This window comes from Cherax quadricarinatus, chromosome 86 (genome assembly GCF_038502225.1).
Source record: "Cherax quadricarinatus isolate ZL_2023a chromosome 86, ASM3850222v1, whole genome shotgun sequence".
Classification (NCBI taxonomy): Eukaryota; Metazoa; Arthropoda; class Malacostraca; order Decapoda; family Parastacidae; genus Cherax; species Cherax quadricarinatus.
In genome coordinates this window covers 17,352,979-17,377,864 of record NC_091377.1, presented here as the reverse complement: position 1 = coordinate 17,377,864, position 24,886 = coordinate 17,352,979, and the positions used below count along the sequence as shown (strand labels likewise).

Below are 24,886 nucleotides of genomic sequence, written 5' to 3'. Positions count from 1 at the left end.
GAAATGGTAGAGAATCTTTCTGTGAAGGTAATAAAACAAAAAGTATGAAATTTGATGGAAAATTGACGAAATTATGCTCTTGCGAATTTTGATGTGTCAGCGATATTTACGAATCGGCGATTTTGCCGACTTTGACTCCCATTTTAGGCCAATTACATTATTCCAGTCAACCAAATTCCTAGCTATTTCACTAGTATTACTTCTATTCTATCGATTGAGCACAAGAAATCGCGAAGTCAACTGTTTCAACTACAAATTAAAGTGATCGGAAATTGTTAATTTGGCCAATTTAACACAAAGTTCAAAATATTTCAATTTCAAAATAGGGTCCAGAATAAACAATGTAGGTATTCCTGGAACTAAACTAACATTTCCTCTGTTCATTAGTTACATTTTGAGGCTTTACAAATAAATTCCATTTTGATTTTTTATTCACATAATGAATTTTTATTCACACCAAAAAATAGAAGATTTACTGTTATACAATACTGTAATAATTGTATAAATATCATCACCATATTTGTGAATGCATATTAGACCCACCAGCTGGTGTGTATCAGATGTGTGAGGTCGTTTGTTTACTCTTGAATATCGGCAAAAATTTAACATTTCTGCTACTTTGAGCACAGTTTCAAGCCATTTCCAGTGCTAAAACCAATCAAAATCATCTCTATTTCTGTAATATGTCTTCCATTCTATCAAATGAGACCAAGAAATCGCAAATACAACTATAAAAAACATACGAAAAAACACTGCAAAGTCGCTGTTTTAATCGAAAAATCATGATTTCAGTTTTTTCTCTCATTATACACAGTGTGCTGCAGGATCTGTTTTATGTGGTGCACACATACCACATAGATGTATTCTCTCATATCTAGGCCCAAATGTACCACTAACAGTTTATCAGAGTGAGCTGAGCTCATGACGTAGATCTACGGTTTGGACCCTGAACGTAAAGCCGTAGATCTACGGGACGGACCCTGAAAGGGTTAAGACTACAGATGTAACAGAAATAATAGTATTTCTTACCTTAAATTATGGGTGCTGGTGTTTGTGGATGATTGTGAAGAGAGTGTAGAGTTATGTTGTGGTCCTACTGGGCTGAGGTGGATGGTAGAGGTTCTGGTACTGAAGTTGATGGTTGTACTGGAGTGTCTAACTTCAAGTCAATCAGTCAAGTCACTCAGTAAGTCATTCAGTCAGTCAGTAAGTCATTCAATCAGTCAGTCACACAAACTCATGTTCACCTCTTTTTCTGTGTACAAAGTAACACTTCATTACGGCTACAGGTTATCTCTTGTCTAATATCTTTGTTTCAGCAACACTGGTATGGCTACTGAGTGTCATGATTGCTTGGCAGATACGAGATATAGTAATTAAAATATCATAACACAATTCACAAACACAGCTGCCTTGTAGCAGAGAAAGACTGGACTGGACACCTATGAATTACGAACGCTAGGATGGTGGGGTGGTGTTGGGGAGTGGTAGGGGATGGCAGGAGGGCTCCCTGGCTGCTCCACAACAAGCTGGCTGCTTGACCAAAAGAGAATTTTTTTTCCCTTCCCACAAACTGAACCATGTTAAATTAATTATACAACGTGTTACATAAAATTCTGCCACAATTCTTCAATCGTGCAATACTCATATCGTGCCAAATAAACTCGTGCTAAATGATGGTCTACTGTACATAATATTAGTGTCAGAACAAAGATTGGCTATGAAATCACAAGAACTATTATAAATTGTAATCATCAGAACGTGAAAATTATGTAAATTAAAATAAAAACGAGAAAAAGAGGTATATCGATATCACTTCTGCAAGCGGCGGGATTCGATGTTGCCATCAGGTGAGCATCCAGTGCCAACTTCGCAGTCTTATATCTCGGTAAATACTGGTCCTAAACATTTTTTTTTTTGGTCTTATAACACACAGAAAATTGCCCTCTTTAATTAATTTTTTTTTTTTCAAAATATTCAGCGTGTTACATAGGTGAACGTAGATCTACGTTTGGACAGATTAACCCTTTCGGGGTCCAGAGGCCAAATTTCAAAGTGTGCACCAGGGTCCAAGAATTAAAAAAAAAAAGTTATTTTTTTCTTATGAAATGTTAGAGAATCTTTTTCTGAAGGTAATAAAACAAAAAGTACGAAATTTGATGGAAAATTGCCGAAATTATGCTCTCTCAAATTTTGATGTTTCAGCGATATTTACGCTTCAGCGATTTTACCTGCTTTGACTCCCATTTTAAGCCAATTACATTATTCCAATCGACCAAATTCTTAGCTATTTCACTAGTATTACTTCTATTCTATCGATTGAGCACAAGAAATTGCCATGTCAACTGTTTCAACTACAAAATAAAGTGATCGGAAAATGGTAATTTGGCCAATTTAACACAAAGTTCAAAATATTCCAGTTTCAAAATAGGGTCCAGAATAAACAATGCAGGCATTCCTGGTGCTAAACTAACGTTTCCTCTGTTTATTAGTTACATTTTGAGGCTTTACAAATGAACTCCATTTTGATTTTTTATTCACATAATGAATTTTTATTCAAACCAAAAAATAGAAGATTTACTGTTATGCAATATTGTAATAATTGTATAAATAATATCAGCACATTTGTGAACGTATATTAGACCCACCAGCTGGCGTGTATTAGACGTGTGAGGTCATTTGTTTACTCTTGAACATCGGCAAAAATTTAACATTTCCTCTACTTTGAGCTCAGTTTCAACCATTTCCAGTACTAAAACCAGTCAAAATCATGTCTATTTCTGTAATATATCTTTCATTCTATCAAATGAGACCAAGAAATTGCAAATACAGTGGACCCCCGCATAACGATTTTAATCCGGGCAAGAGGGGTAATTGTTATGCGAAATAATTGCTATGTGAATGAATTTTCCCCATAAGAAATAATGGAAATAAAATTAATCCGTGCAAGACACCCAAAAGTATGAAAAAAAAAATTTTTTACCACATGAAATGTTAATTTTAATACACACAAACTGAAAAAGGCATGCACACTTACATGACACTTACTTTTATTGAAGATCTGGTGATGATTGATGGGATGGGAGGAGGGGAGAGAGAGTGTTAGTGTTTAGAAGGGGAATCCCCTTCCATTAAGACTTGAGGTGGCAAGTCCTTTTCTGGGGTTACTTCCCTTCTTCTTTTAATGCCACTAGGACCAGCTTCAGAGTCACTGGACTTCTTTCGCACAACATATCTGTGCATAGTGGCCTGTACCTCTCGTTCCTTTATGACTTCCCTAAAGTGTTTCACAACATTGTCAGTGTAATAATCACCAGCACGGCTTGCAATAGCTGTGTGAGGGTGATTTTCATCCATGAAGGTTTGCACTTCAAGCCACTTTGCACAGATTTCCTTAATCTTTGTAGTAGGCAACTTCCTCAATTTCTCTCTCCCCTCCTCTGAACCAGTTTCCTCAGGTCTGGCCTCTTGCTGTTGAAGTTGATCTATCAGCTCATCAGTGGTTAGTTCTTCATTGTCCTCCTCCACCAACTCTTCCACATCCTCCCCACTAACCTCCAACCCCAAGGACTTTCCCAATGCCACAATGGATTCCTCAACTGGCACAGGATTCTCAGGGTTAGCCTCAAACCCTTCAAAATCCCTTTTGTCTACACATTCTGGCCACAGTTTCTTCCAAGCAGAGTTCAAGGTCTTCTTAGTCACTCCCTCCCAAGCCTTACCTATAAGGTTTACACAATTGAGGATATTAAAGTGCTCTCTCCAAAACTCTCTTAGAGTCAGTTGAGTTTCTGAGGTCACTACAAAGCACCTTTCAAACAGAGCTTTTGTGTACAGTTTTTTGAAGTTTGCAATAACCTGCTGGTCCATGGGCTGCAGGAGAGGAGTGGTATTAGGAGGCAAAAACTTCACCTTAATGAAGCTCATGTCCCCATAAAGTCGCTCTGCCACGTCTGTAGGATGACCAGGGGCATTGTCTAACACCAGGAGGCACTTAAGTTCTAATTTCTTTTCAGTTAGGTAATCTTTCACATTGGGGGCAAATGCATGGTGTAACCAGTTATAGAAAAAGTCCCTAGTGACCCATGTCTTACTGTTTGCCCTCCACAGCACACACAAATTATCCTTGAGGACATTCTTTTGCCTGAACGCTCTGGGAGTTTCAGAGTGATACACTAATAAAGGCTTAACTTTGCAATCACCACTAGCATTGGCACACATCAACAAAGTAAGCCTGTCTTTCATAGGCTTATGTCCTGGGAGTGCCTTTTCCTCCTGAGTAATGTAGGTCCTGCTTGGCATTTTCTTCCAGAACAGGCCTGTTTCATCACAATTAAACACTTGTTCAGGTTTCAGTCCTTCACTGTCTATGTACTCCTTGAATTCCTGCACATATTTTTCAGCCGCTTTGTGGTCCGAACTGGCAGCCTCACCATGCCTTATCACACTATGGATGCCACTACGCTTCTTAAATCTCTCAAACCAACCTTTGCTGGCCTTAAATTCACTCACATCATCACTAGTTGCAGGCATTTTTTTAATTAAATCCTCATGCAACTTCCTAGCCTTTTCACATATGATCGCTTGAGAGACGCTATCTCCTGCTAGCTGTTTTTCATTTATCCACACCAATAAGAGTCTCTCAACATCTTCCATCACTTGCGATCTTTGTTTCGAAAACACAGTTAAACCTTTGGCAAGAACAGCTTCCTTGATTGTCTTTCTGGTGCCCACAATAGTAGCGATGGTTGATTGGGGTTTCTTGTACAACTTGACTAGGTCGGCGATACGCACTCCACTTTCATACTTATCAATGATCTCTTTCTTCATTTCTATTGGAATTCTCACCCTTATTGGTGTACGGTTGGCACTAGAAGCTTTCTTGGGGCCCATGGTCACTTATTTTCCAGAAACAGCACCGAAAACACTGTAATAATACGAAATATTCCGAGTGTATGCTTGGATGTTACCGCGGAGGCTGGCTGGTAAACAATGGCACGGGCGGCACATGTGAGGCTGGCTGAGGGCGCACATTGGACGCGTCTCGGATGAAAATCGGTGAGCGGGTTTTTAATCGGTATGCGCGGCAAAATTTTTGCGATTAAAGCAAGCGGTATGCGGATTAATCGCTATGTGATGCCATCGTTATGCGGGGGTCCACTGTATAACTACAGTAGTATAAAAAACATACAAAAAACACTGCAAAGTCGCTGTTTTAATCGAAAATTATGGTCTCAGTTTTTTCTCTCATTATGCACTGTGTGCTGGAGGATTTGTTATATGTGGTGCACACATACCATATAGATGCATTCTCTCATATCTAGGCCCAAATTTACCGCTCACAGCTTATCAGAGGGAGCTGAGCTCATGGCGTAGATCTACAGTTTGGACCCTTAACTCAAAGCCATAGATCTACGGCACGGACCCTGAAAGGGTTAAGGGTTAAAACACCGCCCCTTGAGTGCCATTTTTATTTTTGGGAAGGGAAAGGATTTGCAGGAGTTATATCTGGGGAGTAGGGAGGATGGGGGAAGACTGCCATGTTGTTTTTGGACAGAAAACAAGTTAGACCTGATAGCTTGTGCTAACAGGTCGGTTGCCGTGTTCCTCCCTTAAGTCAATGTGACCCGACCTGTCTAGGTTGGGTGCATTGGCTTAAGCCGGTAGGAGACTTGGACCTGCCTCGCATGGGCCAGTAGGCCTTCTGCAGTGTTCCTTCGTTCTTATGTTCTTATGTTCTTAAAACACAGGGCAGTCTTGTTTTTGCCTTGAGTCAACAAGTAGGGCACAATTTTTGCAGCCACTTGTCTTGTATTCAAATTTTCAGTCAAAATGCCTTGACAAGACTCGTAAGAAATTTCCACAGCACTTGCAGTGTCTTGGATACTCTGATGAACCTAGCCCAAGGCCAGGCTCTGGAAGTAGAAAAAATCTCAAAACTCATTAAAGGTATATCTGATGATGATCTTCATGAATAACCTTCCTCACTTTTTCAATGTTGATGTCTGTTTTTGACGATGGATGGGAGGGAAAAGGGGCTAGTGGAGGCCAGTGAAGAGGCAGGGCCGATAGCTGTGACTCAGTCCCTGCAACCGCAAATAGGCGAGTATGAGTGCGCACACACACACACACACACACACACATGTATGTGCTTGCATGCAAGTACACATACACCCGAATAAATATTAATCACAAAGTACAGTACATACATAGTATTATTATGTTGAGACATCTGATACACTAAACGAAGTTAGTGAGTGTAAGATGAGTCATTAACCAGGCATTAGTTAAATATTAAGATAGAATAATCTAATACAGTAATATAAAATAGGAAAGTTTGCAGTGAAAGTAGAACTAATAAAGACTGATAATTGCTGTACTGTATTTAGTGATTTTATTATTCATTCTTTAGATTTGTTATGAGGAGAAGTGGAGCTGTGATTTACCTCTTGAGTAGACTTCTGCAACTTTCCAACACATGGAACCTTTGAACCATCCTGATGTGACAAAAGTGAATTGTAGAGGAGCTGAGCACCAGGGTTCCATACGTCTGAAACAGGTGAGCACATCACCGTTTATGCTGCCTCAAGTGTTGTCACGCTCACCTGTGCTCTATATGCTTTGAATTACCTGGCTTCTTTGATGGTTGTTCTAGTTGATGCAGGTAGTTGAATATACTGTCATAGTACACTGTTTTGTTTTGGTGTTTATGTGGGGGATTTTCCTTCCTTCTGGTAATGTGTTAAAGTGCTCTGTGAATCTTAAAACTTTCATCCTTGGCAGTCATGGGTTGTAAATCAGCATCTAGATCCACTTTTCATTCAGTTACCTTCAAGGGGGTTGCCTTCATGCTAGTAGAGAGCTCTTGATCTCAGAAATTAGAGTTATCTCACTTTCCTAGGGTCAAACCTGATTACCTTACATTCCCTAGTCCAGGGCTACTCAACTACTATGAGCAAAGGTCCACTTGGACAATTTCCTATGTATGCAAAGGTCTAGATACATTTTTTATAATGTATGCAAAGGTCTAGATACATTTTTTACAATGTATGCAAAGGTCCGAATACATTTTTTCCCAGCCCATATGCGGCCAAACTCTTTTTCCAAAATGCTAAAAAAGTCAGCTTCATTGCACAAGTGATAATTACCAATATGAATTACCATTGAATGGAAGAAAATATCACAATTTAGCTATGTTTGAATACTGTATTCCATTCAGTGTATGTATTCCATTCAGATAGAATAATGTATTAATCCCACTCTTGTGTTTCACCTGATCCTGAACATGGTAACAGCTGTTATTTAACTAAGCTTCTCCTGAATCCCGCAGTCCAACTACAACACTCAGAGGGTCTGGATTTGGACCGCGGGCCGCCAATTGAGTAGCTCTGCCCTAGTCACTTTATAGCCCTAACAGGTTTAGTGCTTCCTTATGAATATAATAATAATGATAATAACCATAGATCATTCACATTTGCTTGCCATACTATTTTTGTAGAAGACACTTGCCTTTTTTTTAAGCTTACTTCAACACTTGTAATACATACATACATACACATGCAAAAAAAAAAAAAAAAAGTAAGTAAAGGGACTCACTAGTGGTGAGGGAGAAGTGAAGATGGTTGAAGAATAGATGGGGGAGAGGAAAGAATTATAGTGAGGGGAAAAAAAGAGTCAGGGCTAAACCCAAGAGCAAAGGCATTGTAAGGCATTGTGTAAAGCTTGTGCTTTTGCTGCTCCTCGTCTCTCCCTCACAATATGACTGGCTGGTCAAGTTCGGCTGGAGGTTGGACTGTTTGATGGCCCCCAAAACGACTCTAGGCAAGGCTCTTCAGTTGAACTGCACTGACAAGCCCCTCCATTGCTATGGTATTTAATGAGAGAAGATGGCAAGATTTAAGAATTTAAAAGCAAAGGATAGTAGTTGCTTTTGACAGATAAGCATTGAAAAAGAGCAAAATGTGCAATAAAAGGGTAAGAGAAGTGGCTTAGTGAACTCTTAGGTGTAAAGTGGTGGAGGAATAGGATTGTAAAGAGCTCTAAAGAGGGTTTTCAAGATTGTGAGGGTGTCTAATAGTGTCAACAAGGAAGGATGTCCCAAGTCAGTCAATCTGTCTGTTGCTCAGTGTTTTCCAGAAGACATTCAGAGCTGTTATGTCAGTCCTGAGGTGGAGTGACTCACATGTAACATAGTCCTCTCACCTCATGTCCAGCACAGTGCCTGTTTCTGGATACACTGTGCCTATAGTGTGTTAATCTTAGTAGTCAGTGTTTAAGCAAATGGAGTGCAAGTGGTGGGTCTGATAAGAGCAGTGTATAGATGGAGTCTAGTGAAGGGACATGCACCTCTTAGCTTATAGAGCCAAGAGAGTTCAGTCCTCACCACAGTTGTCTTAGAAGTGATGTGTGGTTTCATATGCAACTTGGAGTCAAGGTTGACTCAAAGTACGACTGTGGAAGATGTGGATGGTATAGGTATTCGTGAGACACTGGTTCTGATGCTAGACAAGCCATGGGGGGATGTAAATCTTAAGCTCAAGATTTTTCTCATGTCTCTGTGTACCATCAGGAGTTATGCAGTGTTGCAAGAGCAGCAACAGGTGGATTGAAGGGAATTTTTCTCAGAGGAAAGGTAGCATATTGATGCTGGCCTGTTTCTCCTCAGAAATGGTCAGACTTGTCTTGTCTGTCAAGTGTCAATCATTCCCTGAGCAGGACTGCCAAAGTAAGACAGTCTGTGATATTTTGGGCTTCTGACACAGCTCCTGTACTTTTTCCTTACAGTTGTTTACATAGTATGGAGACTCTGGATGTCTCCATAATTGGCCATGGTACTGTCAGAGCTCTTCTGTAGCTCTTTTACTGTATAGTTTACTTTCATAATAATATTTATTTCTACGTGTACATGATACAACTTATACAGACCATAACTGACATCAATGACATACTATATAGAAAGCCCCTGGTTATGCAGAGCATTTCCCACAACTTCGGTTAATCTTGTTTCCCAGGATGAGACCCACATTAGTTGGCTAACACCCAGGTACCTACTTGCTGCTAGGTGAACAGGGACAGCAGGTTTAAGTAAACACACCCATTGTTTCCACCCATACCGGGGATCAAACCACGGATGCTCAATGTGTGGTCCATTTCCTACGTGGAAGTGACTATATGTTACACAAGTTTTGTCATTGCTCTCTTTACCACTGTTTAGTTAAAGATGTGTACCTAGACATTTGTGAATGTATGGGATCTCTGGATTATTGTTATGTACATTATTAAAGTTTTATGTCTTTTTATTCCCCATTGTTATTGACCACTGGTAATATCTTGAGATGTCTGTGTAACTGTCTTGAGAGACTTGCTTTACTTTGTTATGTTTACTGTAACAGGCTCATGTCAGGTTGTCAGATGGATAAGGTGCGATTTGTAGCAGGAAGGGATAAGATATGAGAAGGGGAGAGAGTAACTAGTAGAACTTTGCAGTTGCTATGACTGCTACTGTCCCTAATATACTTGAACTATCTTCCAGAGGGGATTGTGTCCTATGTGACTGTTTGCAGATGATGTGAAACTATTGAGAAGAATAACAGGAGAAGATAGTGATAAGCTTCAAGGAAATATTGGTAGAATGTAGATTTGGTCAAACAAATGGCTGCTTGAACTAAACCCCAAAAAATGCAAGGTCTTGTAAATTGGAGAAGGCAAAGGCAGACCAGAGAGAGTGCAGTATGAGCAGAGAGAAGCTACAAATATCAGAGCAAAATGGATCTGGGAATGAATATAACACCAGGCATATCCCCAGAATTGCACATAATTGTGTAATGTAATGTCAGCTGCAAGATTAGTAAACCTCAGAAAAGGAGTCAAAACCTTGAACAAGGAAGAATTCATTTTTTTTTTTTTACACAGATCAATTTTACAGGCTAAGAACTGTTATCCTACCTCAACTCATTTCAAAGCTCAATCCTATCTAAGGTATACAACCACCCCCCAGGATGCCACCCACAACAGTTGACTAACACCCAGGTACCTTCTTACTGCTAGGTGAACAGGGACAACAGGTGTAAGGAAACATGCCCAATGTTTCTACCTGACTGGATATCGACCCACAGACACTCAGTGTGTGAGCTGAGTGCACTACCAATGATTGGCTAACTTGTCACATATAGTAAGTTTTCTTATAACACATTTTTATAGTGTAATGTTTTATAAATGCAATTGACAAAAGTACATTAAAAATTAAATAGCACATGAAAAGACTTTTATAGTATGTGCTATTAAATTTTGGATGCATTTTTTCAATAAATGCAAAAAAATTGCACTATACAGTGGACCCCCGGTTAACGATTTTAATCCGTGCAAGAGGGGTAATTGTTATGCGAAATAATCGTTATGTGAATGAATTTTCCCCATAAGAAATAATGGAAATAAAATTAATCCGTGCAAGACACCCAAAAGTATGAAAAAAAAATTTTTTTACCACATGAAATGTTAATTTTAATACACACAAACTGAAAAAGGCATGCACAATTACATGACACTTACTTTTATTGAAGATCTGGTGATGATTGATGGGATGGGAGGAGGGGAGAGAGAGTGTTAGTGTTTAGAAGGGGAATCCCCTTCCATTAGGACTTGAGGTAGCAAGTCCTTTTCTGGGGTTACTTCCCTTCTTCTTTTAATGCCACTAGGGCCAGCTTCAGAGTCACTGGACTTCTTTCGCACAAGATATCTGTCCATAGTGGCCTGTACCTCTCGTTCCTTTATGACTTCCTCTTCAAGGGGGGCTCCTTGGCGTGGTGAAGAGGCTCTTGGTCTGAGGAATTAGCCCTGTCGGTCTTCTTCCTCAGACCGAACCTAATTACCCCCCATTCTCCCCTCCCCTATCCCATCCTCCCCATCCTCCCCTTTTTCCATTCCTCCTCCTCCTCCTCACCCCTCCCTTTTGCCCTTCCTCTTTTTAGCCTTCGTGATTTCTCCCACAGGCGTGCTAGTTCCTAGGTAGGGGAAAGGACACCGGGGTCGATCCCATTCCGTTGAGGTTTCTTGGCGGTGGCGTAGTTTGCCGTGGAATCTGGATTGCCTAGGGATGTCCCGATCCCTCTCCGGTATCCCGGAGTAGCTTTGGGTGTCTTTTGGGCGACGGGTGTATCTCTGGAAGCCACCTTTCGGATTCCGGGGGTGGTGGCTGAAGGAGGTATGCTTTGTGGCGGATATCCGGCCGCCCTCTCTTTTGTCCACCGAGGTAGCTCGGCAGATGTGAGGTTGCTATCCCGGATTGCTGGTTTACTGGCATGAAGGGTAGGGTATGGCACGGGTTCCATGCTGCATCTGCGCTACTAGCGGTGTCGAGTCCTCTTGGGCGCGGAGGGAGATTTCCGGCCCTTTCATTCCTCCTGGGAACTATTCCTCCCCGCTCCCCCCTTTTTTTATTCTTTTTTTTGTTTTTATTTTCTTTTCTTCTTTCTTTTTTTTTCTTAAAAACAAAAAGCAAAGGAGTAACCTAACCATGGCAGCCCTAGTCCATGAAACCACTACCCCCGGGCCCCTTCTTGATACCGCACCCCATTCTGACCCTGCCTTGTGTTTAGACCACTCTTCGGACACTCCTGATGCCCCTGTACCTCTTGCTGGTGCTGTTTCCTCACCCGCTTCAGGTACCGGGGCTTCGACTGACTCCTTCGATTTGTCTGAACTCCGCTCTCCTTTGACTATGCTTCCGGCTTCTCCCTCTACGGTACGGCAATTTTCGAATCGCCCACCCATTTCATGCCGGACCAACTCCGGTCCTACTCCTAAACGCCAACGTCAATCTCCTGATGATGCTCCGTCGTTACCTTCCCATTCTACTCGGAAACGACCGACACGTCAAGCACTCCCTCTCCACGCTCAGTTTCGGACCACACAATGGACTAAATTCTTTACTTTAAGACCAACTTCTTCTTCTGCCTACCTTTCTGACCATAGTATTGCCAAAGCGCTCCTGCGTCATGTTGGCAGAGATATTTCATTTCACGCTCTCAAGAGCGGTACGCGCATCGTCACTGTCCAGAATGCTACCCAAGCTCATGATCTTTCTCTCCTTTCGAATATCGATACTACTCCTATCACTATTGAAAAACATCTTTCTCTCAATTCTTGTAGTGGTACTGTCATTCTGCCCCATACCATAGTCCAACAGAATTTCCAGTCATGTGGCAATGACATTTTTGAACAGCTGGAACTCCAGGATCTCCCAATCCTCAAAGTAGACACTTATGTCCTTCCTGCCCGGGGGCGGAGACGTTACCCTTGCAATGTGGCTCGTTTAACTTTTGACAGCCGAGAACTCCCGTCCTCTGTATATGTCGCGGGACATCGGTTACAAGTTCGAAAGGTGATACCTACACCGCAACAATGTAGAAATTGCTGGCGTTTTGGTCACCCAGCGAAATATTGCAGATCTATGGCCGAATGCCCAGTCTGTGGTGCCGACAACCATTCTAATACATCTTGCAGTCAACCTCCATCTTGCCTTAATTGTAATGAAGCTCACCCTTCGTACTCCCGCCGTTGCCAGGTCTACTTAAATGAACGTGAAATCCGTTGCCTCAAAGAGGCAGAAGGTCTCCCTTATGCTATGGCAGTTACTCATCTCCGCCTCCAAGGGAGACTACCCCGTGTTTCTTATTCTCGTGTTTCCAAACATCCCCCCACTTCTGGGGTCCCATCTTCTGCAGCCTCCTCTGTTGTTACCCCTCCCATAGCCATTACGGCATCTAATCCTTTTGCTGTCCTTGGCTCTGACGTCCCGACTACAACTCAGTCTGTTCTCACATCTTCGCGTCCTTCCTCACAAGCCCCAGTATCGACAAGACCTCGTACGACACCTAATACCAATCGCCCCTCTACTCAGAAGTCCAAAAAATCCACATTGCTCAAATCTTCTTTGCCCCTTCCTTCCCTTCTTCCACCTCCACACGTTACCTTTCCAGTCTCTGTACCTAGTTCTTCCCCTCTCTCTGGCTCTATTACAAGTGTGGAGATTCACCCTCCTCCTCGTACTATGCCTTCCACCCCCGTCCCCTCCCAAGTTTCTCCCTCTTCTGTCACCTCCCAGGTTTCTACCTCTTCTGTCCCCCCCCACACTTCATCTCCAGTCCCTTACACTTTTCCCTCCCCCTCTACTTTGGTACAGTCCATTACTGTCCCAATCTTTACTCACCCTCCTCCTCCTATCTCCAATATGGTTTCCCATACATCTTTGAATTCAGAAACACTTGAAGCCATTTCAGAATATATTGCAGAGACTAAACCTTCAATGGACACTGATTCACTTCCTGTTCCTTCTCTTCCCTCTCCTCCATCTTCACAACCCCATTCTTCGCAACGCTCCGTTCCTTCGCTACTTGAACATCTTCCAATGCCACCACACGTTGACTTTTCTAACCCCTCTAGTCCGTAGGTGCCTTTACCTACAGATTCCTGATATTTTCTTCATCGCCAATCATGGCCTATTTACAGTGGAATATCCGCGGCCTCAGGGGTAATCGGGGTGAGCTTCAGATGTTGCTTTCCAGGTTTTCCCCTGTTGGTGCTTGCTTACAAGAACCAAAATTACACTCGGCTGTTTTCCAACCTATCTCAGGCTATAATTTATTGTATTCTTCGGATCCTTTCTCAGATGGGACCTTTAATGAAAGTGCCCTTCTTCTACGCAATGATATTCCGTACTGTCAACTATTTGTCCATACCTCGCTGCATTACACTGCAGCCCGTATCCACTTGAATAAGTGGTTTACAATATGTTCTTTATATCTCTCTCCTTCTCGAGCATTTTCTATCCCAGACTTTGCCTTTCTTGTTTCATCCTTACCACCACCACTTCTGTTACTTGGTGATTTTAATGCCCACCATTTCCTCTGGGGGGGGTCTCATTGTGACTCACGTGGCATTCAGTTGGAGGCTTTTCTTGCCTCTCACCCCCTCCATGTTTTAAATACGGGTACTCCCACCCATTTTGATCCTCGTACTCATACTCTCTCTTGCATCGATCTATCAGTCTGCTCTTCCTCCACAGCACTAGACTTCACCTGGTCTGTTCTACCAGACTTACATGACAGCGATCATTTTCCGATCATTCTTACTTCTCCTTCCTATTCACCACCTTCCCGTAGCCCTCGCTGGCAATTTGATCGGGCAAATTGGGATCTTTACTCACACCTCACTGCTTTTAGTGAGGTTCCTTCTTCATCCTCCATTGATGAGCTCCTACACATCTTCTCGACATCAGTTTATACCGCAGCTTCTCATTCTATACCCCACACCTCAGGCAGGCATTCTCAGAAGTGCGTGCCTTGGTGGTCTCCTGCTTGTGCTCGTGCAGTACGTTTGAAACGTGCTGCATGGGGCAGGTACCGGTACAATAGAACCGCTGAGAGACTTGTTGATTTTAAGCAGAAGCGTGCGATCGCTCGCCGTGTCATCCGTGAAGCTAAACGCACTTGTTGGCGAGACTATGTTTCCACCATCACCTCTGCTTCTTCTATGAGTGCAGTCTGGAAAAAAGTGAGGAAATTGAGTGGTAAATACTCTCCTGACCCGGCTCCTGTTCTACGGGTCACTGGTGTTGATATAGCAAACCCTCTCGACGTTGCCATTGAACTTGGCACACATCTGGTCCGTATTTCCCGAGGGCTCCATCTATGCCCCTCGTTTCTTTCCTCAAAGTCTGCCAGAGAGTTAGTACCCTTGGACTTTTCTTCTCTCGGAGAAGAACAGTATAATGTGCCTTTTACACTTCAAGAACTGGAGGCAACGCTCTCAGCTTGCCGATCATCGGCAGCTGGGCCTGATGACATTCATATTCGTATGTTACAACATTTACATCGGTCAGCCCTTGTAGTCCTCTTACACCTCTTCAATCTTATTTGGGCACAAGGAGTTCTTCCCCAGCTGTGGAAATCTGCCATTGTTCTCCCTTTCCGCAAACCGGGTACTACAGGACATGATGCCTCCCACTATCGCCCCATCGCTCTTACAAGTGCAGTTTGCAAAGTGATGGAACGCCTCGTAAATCGACGTTTAATGTGGTATTTAGAGACTCACAACAGTCTCTCCGCTAGTCAATATGGCTTTCGTAAGGGTCGTTCTACCATAGACCCCTTACTACGCTTGGATACGTATGTTCGTAATGCCTTTGCGAATAATCACTCAGTTATTGCCATATTTTTTGACCTTGAGAAGGCATATGACACAACTTGGAGGTATAATATTTTGGCCCAGGCCCATTCCTTAGGCCTCCGAGGCAATCTACCATCCTTCCTTAAGAACTTTTTAACTGACAGACATTTCCGTGTTCGAGTCAATAATGTTCTTTCCCCGGACTTCGTCCAAGCTGAAGGTGTCCCTCAGGGATGTGTTCTAAGCACAACACTTTTTCTCCTTGCTATAAATGATTTGGCCTCTGTTCTTCCACCCAATATTTGGTCATCACTCTATGTTGATGACTTCGCTATTGCTTGTGCAGGCGCTGACTGTCACCTTATTGCAGTTTCTCTCCAGCATGCGGTCGACCGTGTTTCCACTTGGGCCACCACACATGGGTTTAAATTTTCAAGTACCAAAACTCACCAAATTACTTTCACTAGACGCTCTGTTATCTCCGATCATCCTTTGTATCTCTATGGCTCCCGTATCCCCGAACGTGATACAGTCAGGTTTCTAGGCCTTCTCTTTGACCGTCGGTTAACCTGGAAACCTCACATTACCTCTCTGAAGGCAACTTGTCACAGCCGGCTAAACCTTCTTAAAACCCTTGCTCATCTTTCCTGGGGAGCTGATCGTCGAACTCTGCTTCGCCTACATTCAGCCCTCGTTTTATCGAAACTCGATTATGGTGACCAGATTTATTCCGCGGCCTCTCCTGCTACTCTCTCTAGCCTTAACTCTATCCATCACCAAGGCTTACGTTTGTGCCTTGGTGCTTTTCGCTCTTCCCCTGTTGAGAGCCTCTATACAGAAGCAAATGTTCCATCCTTGTCTGATCGCCGTGATGCCCATTGCCTTCGTTACTATGTACGCTCTCACGATCTACACAATCCTTCCATTTATAGAATGGTCACCGATATTAGTAGACATTCTTTATTCGTTCGCCGCCCCTGTTTGCTCCGTCCCTTTTCTCTTCGCCTACTTTCACTCTTGTCTTCCCTTCAGTTACCACCTTTATATGTTCATGTAGCATCTCACTTTTCCCTACCCCCCTGGGAAGTTCCAGCTGTTCGGGTCTGTTCTTTCTCACTCCCTTGCTCGAAAGCTCAACTGCCTACGGTGGCTTCCCGCTCTCTTTTTCTTGATCACTTCCACTCTCATTCTCATGCCACCGCTGTGTACACAGATGGCTCTAAGTCTTCAGACGGCGTCGGATTCGCAGCAGTGTTTCCGGACAGCGTCGTACGAGGGCATTTACTATCTTCAGCTAGCATTTTTACTGCTGAACTGTATGCCATTCTTGCAGCACTTATTCGTATCGCATCTATGCCTGTGTCATCATTTGTAGTAGTCTCAGACTCCCTTAGTGCTCTACAGGCTATACGAAAATTTGATACATCTCATCCCCTAGTTCTCCGTATCCAACTTTGGCTACGCCGTATCTCTACCAAACATAAAGATATTGTTTTTTGTTGGGTCCCTGGTCATGTCGACGTACAGGGCAATGAACAGGCAGACACTGCTGCGCGGTCAGCAGTATATGACCTACCAATTTCCTATCGAGGTGTTCCATTTCTAGACTATTTTGCTGCAATAGCTACCCACCTTCGCACCCGTTGGCAACAACGTTGGTCAACTCTGCTCGGTAACAAACTTCATTCTATTAAACCGAGCATAGGTTACTGGCCGTCTTCTTGTCATCAGTGCCGAGGTTGGGAGACCACTCTCTCCCGCCTTCGCATTGGCCACACTCGTCTTACTCATGGGTATCTCATGGAGAGGCACCCTGTTCCTCTCTGTGAGCAGTGTCAAGTTCCAGTATCGATTAGCCACATTCTGTTAGACTGCCCTCTCTATCAACGAGCACGCAGAATTTACCTCCAACGTCGTCTTCGTTCTCCTACTCTCTCTTTACCTTCCCTTCTTGCTGATGGACCCTCCTTTAATCCTGACTCTCTCATTGACTTCTTGACAACGACTGATTTACTCCACAAACTCTGATGATACTTTTCACACTCCCCTCAGCCCTTTCTGGTTCAGTCTCTTGCTGCCCTTTACCCTTTCACCATCCACTGCCCCGCTGTTATCCGTAACCTGTTGCTCATCCATCTCCCTTTTGCCACCTGATGCCCTCGCTTCCTTCCTGCCCTGCAGCGCTGTATAGTCCTTGTGGCTTAGCGCTTCTTTTTGATTATAATAATAATCCTTTATGACTTGCCTAAAGTGTTTCACAACATTGTCAGTGTAATAATCACCAGCACGGCTTGCAATAGCTGTGTGAGGGTGATTTTCATCCATGAAGGTTTGCACTTCAAGCCACTTTGCACAGATTTCCTTTATCTTTGTAGTAGGCAACTTCTTCAATTTCTCTCTCCCCTCCTCTGAACCAGTTTCCCCAGGTCTGGCCTCTTGCTCTTGAAGTTGATCTATCAGCTCATCAGTGGTTAGTTCTTCATTGTCCTCCTCCACCAACTCTTCCACATCCTCCCCACTAACCTCCAACCCCAAGGACTTTCCCAATGCCACAATGGATTCCTCAACTGGCACAGGATTCTCAGGGTTAGCCTCAAACCCTTCAAAATCCCTTTTGTCTACACATTCTGGCCACAGTTTCTTCCAAGCAGAGTTCAAGGTCTTCTTAGTCACTCCCTCCCAAGCCTTACCTATAAGGTTTACACAATTGAGGATATTAAAGTGCTCTCTCCAAAACTCTCTTAGAGTCAGTTGAGTTTCTGAGGTCACTACAAAGCACCTTTCAAACAGAGCTTTTGTGTACAGTTTTTTGAAGTTTGCAATAACCTGCTGGTCCATAGGCTGCAGGAGAGGAGTGGTATTAGGAGGCAAAAACTTCACCTTAATGAAGCTCATGTCCCCATAAAGTCGCTCTGCCACGTCTGTAGGATGACCAGGGGCATTGTCTAACACCAGGAGGCACTTAAGGTCTAATTTCTTTTCAGTTAGGTAATCTTTCACATTGGGGGCAAATGCATGGTGTAACCAGTTATAGAAAAAGTCCCTAGTGACCCATGCCTTACTGTTTGCCCTCCACAGCACACACAAATTATCCTTGAGGACATTCTTTTGCCTGAACGCTCTGGGAGTTTCAGAGTGATACACTAATAAAGGCTTAACTTTGCAATCACCACTAGCATTGGCACACATCAACAAAGTAAGCCTGTCTTTCATAGGCTTATGTCCTGGGAGTGCCTTTTCCTCCTGAGTAATGTAGGTCCTGCTTGGCATTTTCTTCCAGAACAGGCCTGTTTCATCACAATTAAACACTTGTTCAGGTTTCAGTCCTTCACTGTCTATGTACTCCTTGAATTCCTGCACATATTTTTCAGCCGCTTTGTGGTCCGAACTGGCAGCCTCACCATGCCTTATCACACTATGGATGCCACTACGCTTCTTAAATCTCTCAAACCAACCTTTGCTGGCCTTAAATTCACTCACATCATCACTAGTTGCAGGCATTTTTTTAATTAAATCCTCATGCAACTTCCTAGCCTTTTCACATATGATCGCTTGAGAGACGCTATCTCCTGCTAGCTGTTTTTCATTTATCCACACCAATAAGAGTCTCTCAACATCTTCCATCACTTGCGATCTTTGTTTCGAAAACACAGTTAAACCTTTGGCAAGAACAGCTTCCTTGATTGTCTTTCTGGTGCCCACAATAGTAGCGATGGTTGATTGGGGTTTCTTGTACAACTTGACTAGGTCGGCGATACGCACTCCACTTTCATACTTATCAATGATCTCTTTCTTCATTTCAATGGGAATTCTCACCCTTATTGGTGTATGGTTGGCACTAGAAGCTTTCTTGGGGCCCATGGTCACTTATTTTCCAGAAACAGCACCGAAAACACTGTAATAATACGAAATATTCCGAGTGTATGCTTGGATGTTACCGCGGAGGCTGGCTGGTAAACAATGGCACGGGCGGCACATGTGAGGCTGGCTGAGGGCGCACATTGGACGCGTCTCGGACGAAAATCGGTGAGCGGGTTTTTAATCGGTATGCGCGGCAAAATTTTTGCGATTAAAGTAAGCGGTATGAGGATTAATCGCTATGTGATGCCATCGTTATGCGGGGGTCCACTGTATAGAGGAACTGTATAAGAGAACTTACTGTATGTGACATATTAACCCTTAAACTGTCTAAACATAAATCTACGGTCACTCGAATAGTGCTCTGAACATAGCTCTGCATTTTTGTTTACACTTGAAAGCATGTAAAATAAAACAATCTACTTTTGGAGCGCTAAGTGAGTGAACATAGATCTATGTTTGGACAGTTTAAGGGTTAATCCAGTCATCGAGCACACAGCCCCAACATGGAGCCCACGCATAATAAAGCATGTGAAGAATCTGGAAAATGCCCAAAAGTTTACAACCAAGACGAGTGCACTGTGAGAAGATGATGAAGGGAGTGAACCTGATGATCTTAGGGGTAAGGAGGACACACACACAGTCTTAAGAGCAACACACACATGTGAAAGTATACATATGTACATTCATACATACACATGGATACATATACACATTGTGTATGTTTTTATATTTTGCCCTGTAGCAATTAGGAGTTATTATCTAGAATAATCATTGTACCTAATTCTGACTTCATATAACAAGAAATTTTTACGAACATTCATGTAATCCACTATATAACTAGTTAATGTGAATTTAATCTTAAGTCTACCAGAAGAACATTGTATAACTAGGAGCTTCTCCATGTGTTTTAGAAATTATTTATGTAATACAGTGGACATTCATAATTTACACAGGTTTTGTTTCTGAAAACTGCACTATTTCCATGACTAATGGACCAAGAAACATATGGGGAAAATAGAGCTGCAGTCCTCAGACCTCAAAAAAAAAATTTCTTGCTATCACAATTCAAAAAAATAATACTTTTCTCTTCTTAATTTTGTCAGTGATTATGCTCTGTGAAATACTTGTATGGTAGTGGTGTTCAGAAAGTTAAAACAAAAATAAATGAGTACATTAAGCTAAAAAAAACTTGTTACATTAATTCTGTACAGTTTTTGTTTCCTCAAAAAAAAATAAAAAAGAATAAAAAGGCATAGTACCATGAAGAGAACAATACACAAATAATCCCCACATGGGATTATTTGTGTACTGGACCATGTTTCAGTCCAACTTGAACCATTATCTAGTCACACCGAGAATCATGGTTCTCTGTGTGACTAGTTAACGCTTTCAGGGTCCGTGCCGTAGATCTACAGCTTTATGTTCAGGGTCTAAACTGTAGATCTATGCCATGAGTTCAGCTCTCTGATAAGCTGTGAGTGGTAAATTTGGGCCTAGATATGAGAAAATACATCTATGTGGTATGTGTGCACCACATGAAACAAATCCTGCAGCACACAGTGTATAATGAGAGAAAAAACTGAGACCGTGATTTTCGATTAAAACCGAATTTACTGTGTTTTTTCGTATGTTTTTTATGGTTGTATTTGCGATTTCTTAGTCTCATTTGATAGAATGGAAGACATATTACAGAAATAGAGATGATTTTGATTGGTTTTAGCACTGGAAATGGCTTGAAACTGAGCTCAAGGTAGCGGAAATGTTAAATTTTTGCTGATGTTCAAGAGTAAACAAATGACCTCACACGTCTAATACATGCCAGCTGGTGAGTCTAATATACGTTCACAAATGTGGTGATGATATTTATACAATTATTACAATATTGCATAACAGTAAAACATAACTAATGAACAGAGGAAATGTTAGTTTAGTGCCAGGAATACCTACATTGTTTATTCTGGACCCTATTTTGAAATTGGAATATTTTGAACTTTGTGTTAAATTGGCCAAATTACCAATTTCCAATCACTTTATTTTGTAGTTGAAACAGTTGACTTGGTGATTTCTTGTGCTCAATCGATAGAATAGAAGTAATACTAGTGAAACAGCTAAGAATTTGGTCGACTGGAATAATGTAATTGGCCTAAAATGGGAGTCAAAGTCGGCAAAATCGCCGATTCGTAAATGTAGCTAACACATCAAAATTCGCGGGAGCATAATTTCGTCAATTTTCCATCAAATTTCGTACTTTTTGTTTTATTACTTTCAGAAAAGGTAGTAGGTTGGTAGACAGCAACCACCCAGGGAAGTACTACCATCCTGCCAGATGACTGTGAAACAAAAACCTGTAACTGTTTTGCATGATGGTAGGATTGCTGGTTTCTTTTTCTGTCTCATAAACACGCTAGATAACAGGGATATCTTCCTACTCCTACTTACACTTTGGTCACACTTCACAGACACGCACATGCATATATATATATACATACATCTAGGTTTTTCTCCTTTTTCTAAATAGCTCTTGTTCTTTTTTATTTCTTCTATTGTCCATGGGGAAGTGGAAAAGAATCTTTCCTCCGTAAGCCATGCGTGTCGTATGAGGCGACTAAAATGCCGGGAGCAATGGGCTAGTAACCCCTTCTCCTGTATACATTTACTAAAAAAGAGAAGAAGAAAAACTTTATAAAACTGGGATGCTTAAATGTGCGTGGATGTAGTGCGGATGACAAGAAACAGATGATTCCTGATGTTATGAATGAAAAGAAGTTGGATGTCCTGGCTCTAAGCGAAACAAAGCTGAAGGGGGTAGGAGAGTTTCAGTGGGGGGAAATAAATGGGATTAAATCTGGAGTATCTGAGAGAGTTAGAGCAAAGGAAGGGGTAGCAGTAATGTTAAATGATCAGTTATGGAAGGAGAAAAGAGAATATGAATGTGTAAATTCAAGAATTATGTGGATTAAAGTAAAGGTTGGATGCGAGAAGTGGGTCATAATAAGCGTGTATGCACCTGGAGAAGAGAGGAATGCAGAGGAGAGAGAGAGATTTTGGGAGATGTTAAGTGAATGTATAGGAGCCTTTGAACCAAGTGAGAGAGTAATTGTGGTAGGGGACCTGAATGCTAAAGTAGGAGAAACTTTTAGAGAGGGTGTGGTAGGTAAGTTTGGGGTGCCAGGTGTAAATGATAATGGGAGCCCTTTGATTGAACTTTGTATAGAAAGGGGTTTAGTTATAGGTAATACATATTTTAAGAAAAAGAGGATAAATAAGTATACACGATATGATGTAGGGCGAAATGACAGTAGTTTGTTGGATTATGTATTGGTAGATAAAAGACTGTTGAGTAGACTTCAGGATGTACATGTTTATAGAGGGGCCACAGATATATCAGATCACGTTCTAGTTGTAGCTACACTGAGAGTAAAAGATAGATGGGATACAAGGAGAATAGAAGCATCAGGGAAGAGAGAGGTGAAGGTTTATAAACTAAAAGAGGAGGCAGTTAGGGTAAGATATAAACAGCTATTGGAGGATAGATGGGCTAATGAGAGCATAGGCAATGGGGTCGAAGAGGTATGGGGTAGGTTTAAAAATGTAGTGTTAGAGTGTTCAGCAGAAGTTTGTGGTTACAGGAAAGTGGGTGCAGGAGGGAAGAGGAGCGATTGGTGGAATGATGATGTAAAGAGAGTAGTAAGGGAGAAAAAGTTAGCATATGAGAAGTTTTTACAAAGTAGAAGTGATGCAAGGAGGGAAGAGTATATGGAGAAAAAGAGAGAGGTTAAGAGAGTGGTGAAGCAATGTAAAAAGAGAGCAAATGAGAGAGTGGGTGAGATGTTATCAACAAATTTTGTTGAAAATAAGAAAAAGTTTTGGAGTGAGATTAACAAGTTAAGAAAGCCTAGAGAACAAATGGATTTGTCAGTTAAAAATAGGAGAGGAGAGTTATTAAATGGAGAGTTAGAGGTATTGGGAAGATGGAGGGAATATTTTGAGGAATTGTTAAATGTTGATGAAGATAGGGAAGCTGTGATTTCGTGTATAGGGCAAGGAGGAATAACATCTTGTAGGAGTGAGGAAGAGCCAGTTGTGAGTGTGGGGGAAGTTCGTGAGGCAGTAGGTAAAATGAAAGGGGGTAAGGCAGCCGGGATTGATGGGATAAAGATAGAAATGTTAAAAGCAGGTGGGGATATAGTTTTGGAGTGGTTGGTGCAATTATTTAATAAATGTATGGAAGAGGGTAAGGTACCTAGGGATTGGCAGAGAGCATGCATAGTTCCTTTGTATAAAGGCAAAGGGGATAAAAGAGAGTGCAAAAATTATAGGGGGATAAGTCTGTTGAGTGTACCTGGTAAAGTGTATGGTAGAGTTATAATTGAAAGAATTAAGAGTAAGACGGAGAATAGGATAGCAGATGAACAAGGAGGCTTTAGGAAAGGTACGGGGTGTGTGGACCAGGTGTTTACAGTGAAACATATAAGTGAACAGTATTTAGATAAGGCTAAAGAGGTCTTTGTGGCATTTATGGATTTGGAAAAGGCATATGACAGGGTGGATAGGGGGGCAATGTGGCAGATGTTGCAAGTGTATGGTGTAGGAGGTAGGTTACTGAAAGCAGTGAAGAGTTTTTACGAGGATAGTGAGGCTCAAGTTAGAGTATGTAGGAAAGAGGGAAATTTTTTCCCAGTAAAAGTAGGCCTTAGACAAGGATGTGTGATGTCACCGTGGTTGTTTAATATATTTATAGATGGGGTTGTAAGAGAAGTAAATGCGAGGGTCTTGGCAAGAGGCATGGAGTTAAAAGATAAAGAATCACACACAAAGTGGGAGTTGTCACAGCTGCTCTTTGCTGATGACACTGTGCTCTTGGGAGATTCTGAAGAGAAGCTGCAGAGATTGGTGGATGAATTTGGTAGGGTGTGCAAAAGAAGAAAATTAAAGGTGAATACAGGAAAGAGTAAGGTTATGAGGATAACAAAAAGATTAGGTGATGAAAGATTGAATATCAGATTGGAGGGAGAGAGTATGGAGGAGGTGAACGTATTCAGATATTTGGGAGTGGACGTGTCAGCGGATGGGTCTATGAAAGATGAGGTGAATCATAGAATTGATGAGGGAAAAAGAGTGAGTGGTGCACTTAGGAGTCTGTGGAGACAAAGAACTTTGTCCTTGGAGGCAAAGAGGGAAATGTATGAGAGTATAGTTTTACCAACGCTCTTATATGGGTGTGAAGCGTGGGTGATGAATGTTGCAGCGAGGAGAAGGCTGGAGGCAGTGGAGATGTCATGTCTGAGGGCAATGTGTGGTGTGAATATAATGCAGAGAATTCGTAGTTTGGAAGTTAGGAGGAGGTGCGGGATTACCAAAACTGTTGTCCAGAGGGCTGAGGAAGGGTTGTTGAGGTGGTTCGGACATGTAGAGAGAATGGAGCGAAACAGAATGACTTCAAGAGTGTATCAGTCTGTAGTGGAAGGAAGGCGGGGTAGGGGTCGGCCTAGGAAGGGTTGGAGGGAGGGGGTAAAGGAGGTTTTGTGTGCGAGAGGCTTGGACTTCCAGCAGGCATGCGTGAGCGTGTTTGATAGGAGTGAATGGAGACAAATGGTTTTTAATTCTTGACGTGCTGTTGGAGTGTGAGCAGGGTAACATTTATGAAGGGATTCAGGGAAACCGGCAGGCCGGACTTGAGTCCTGGAGATGGGAAGTACAGTGCCTGCACTCTGAAGGAGGGGTGTTAATGTTGCAGTTTAAAAACTGTAGTGTAAAGCACCCTTCTGGCAAGACAGTGATGGAGTGAATGATGGTGAAAGTTTTTCTTTTTCGGGCCACCCTGCCTTGGTGGGAATCGGCCAGTGTGATAATAAAAAAA

The 24,886-nt window shown here is 42.2% G+C and overlaps 1 protein-coding gene across 1 annotated transcript in view; it reads left to right on the top strand.

The window, feature by feature from the left end:
* LOC128703024 (ADP-ribosylation factor-like protein 6-interacting protein 4) overlaps positions 1-24,886 on the top strand; it is a 65,578-nt gene that overhangs the window by 6,114 nt on the left and 34,578 nt on the right. The window contains exon 2 of the mRNA XM_053797574.2: positions 6,413-6,559. Coding sequence (XP_053653549.1) covers positions 6,479-6,559 — 81 coding nt within the window. The 5' untranslated portion in view covers positions 6,413-6,478. The remainder of the gene's footprint in view (positions 1-6,412; positions 6,560-24,886) is intronic.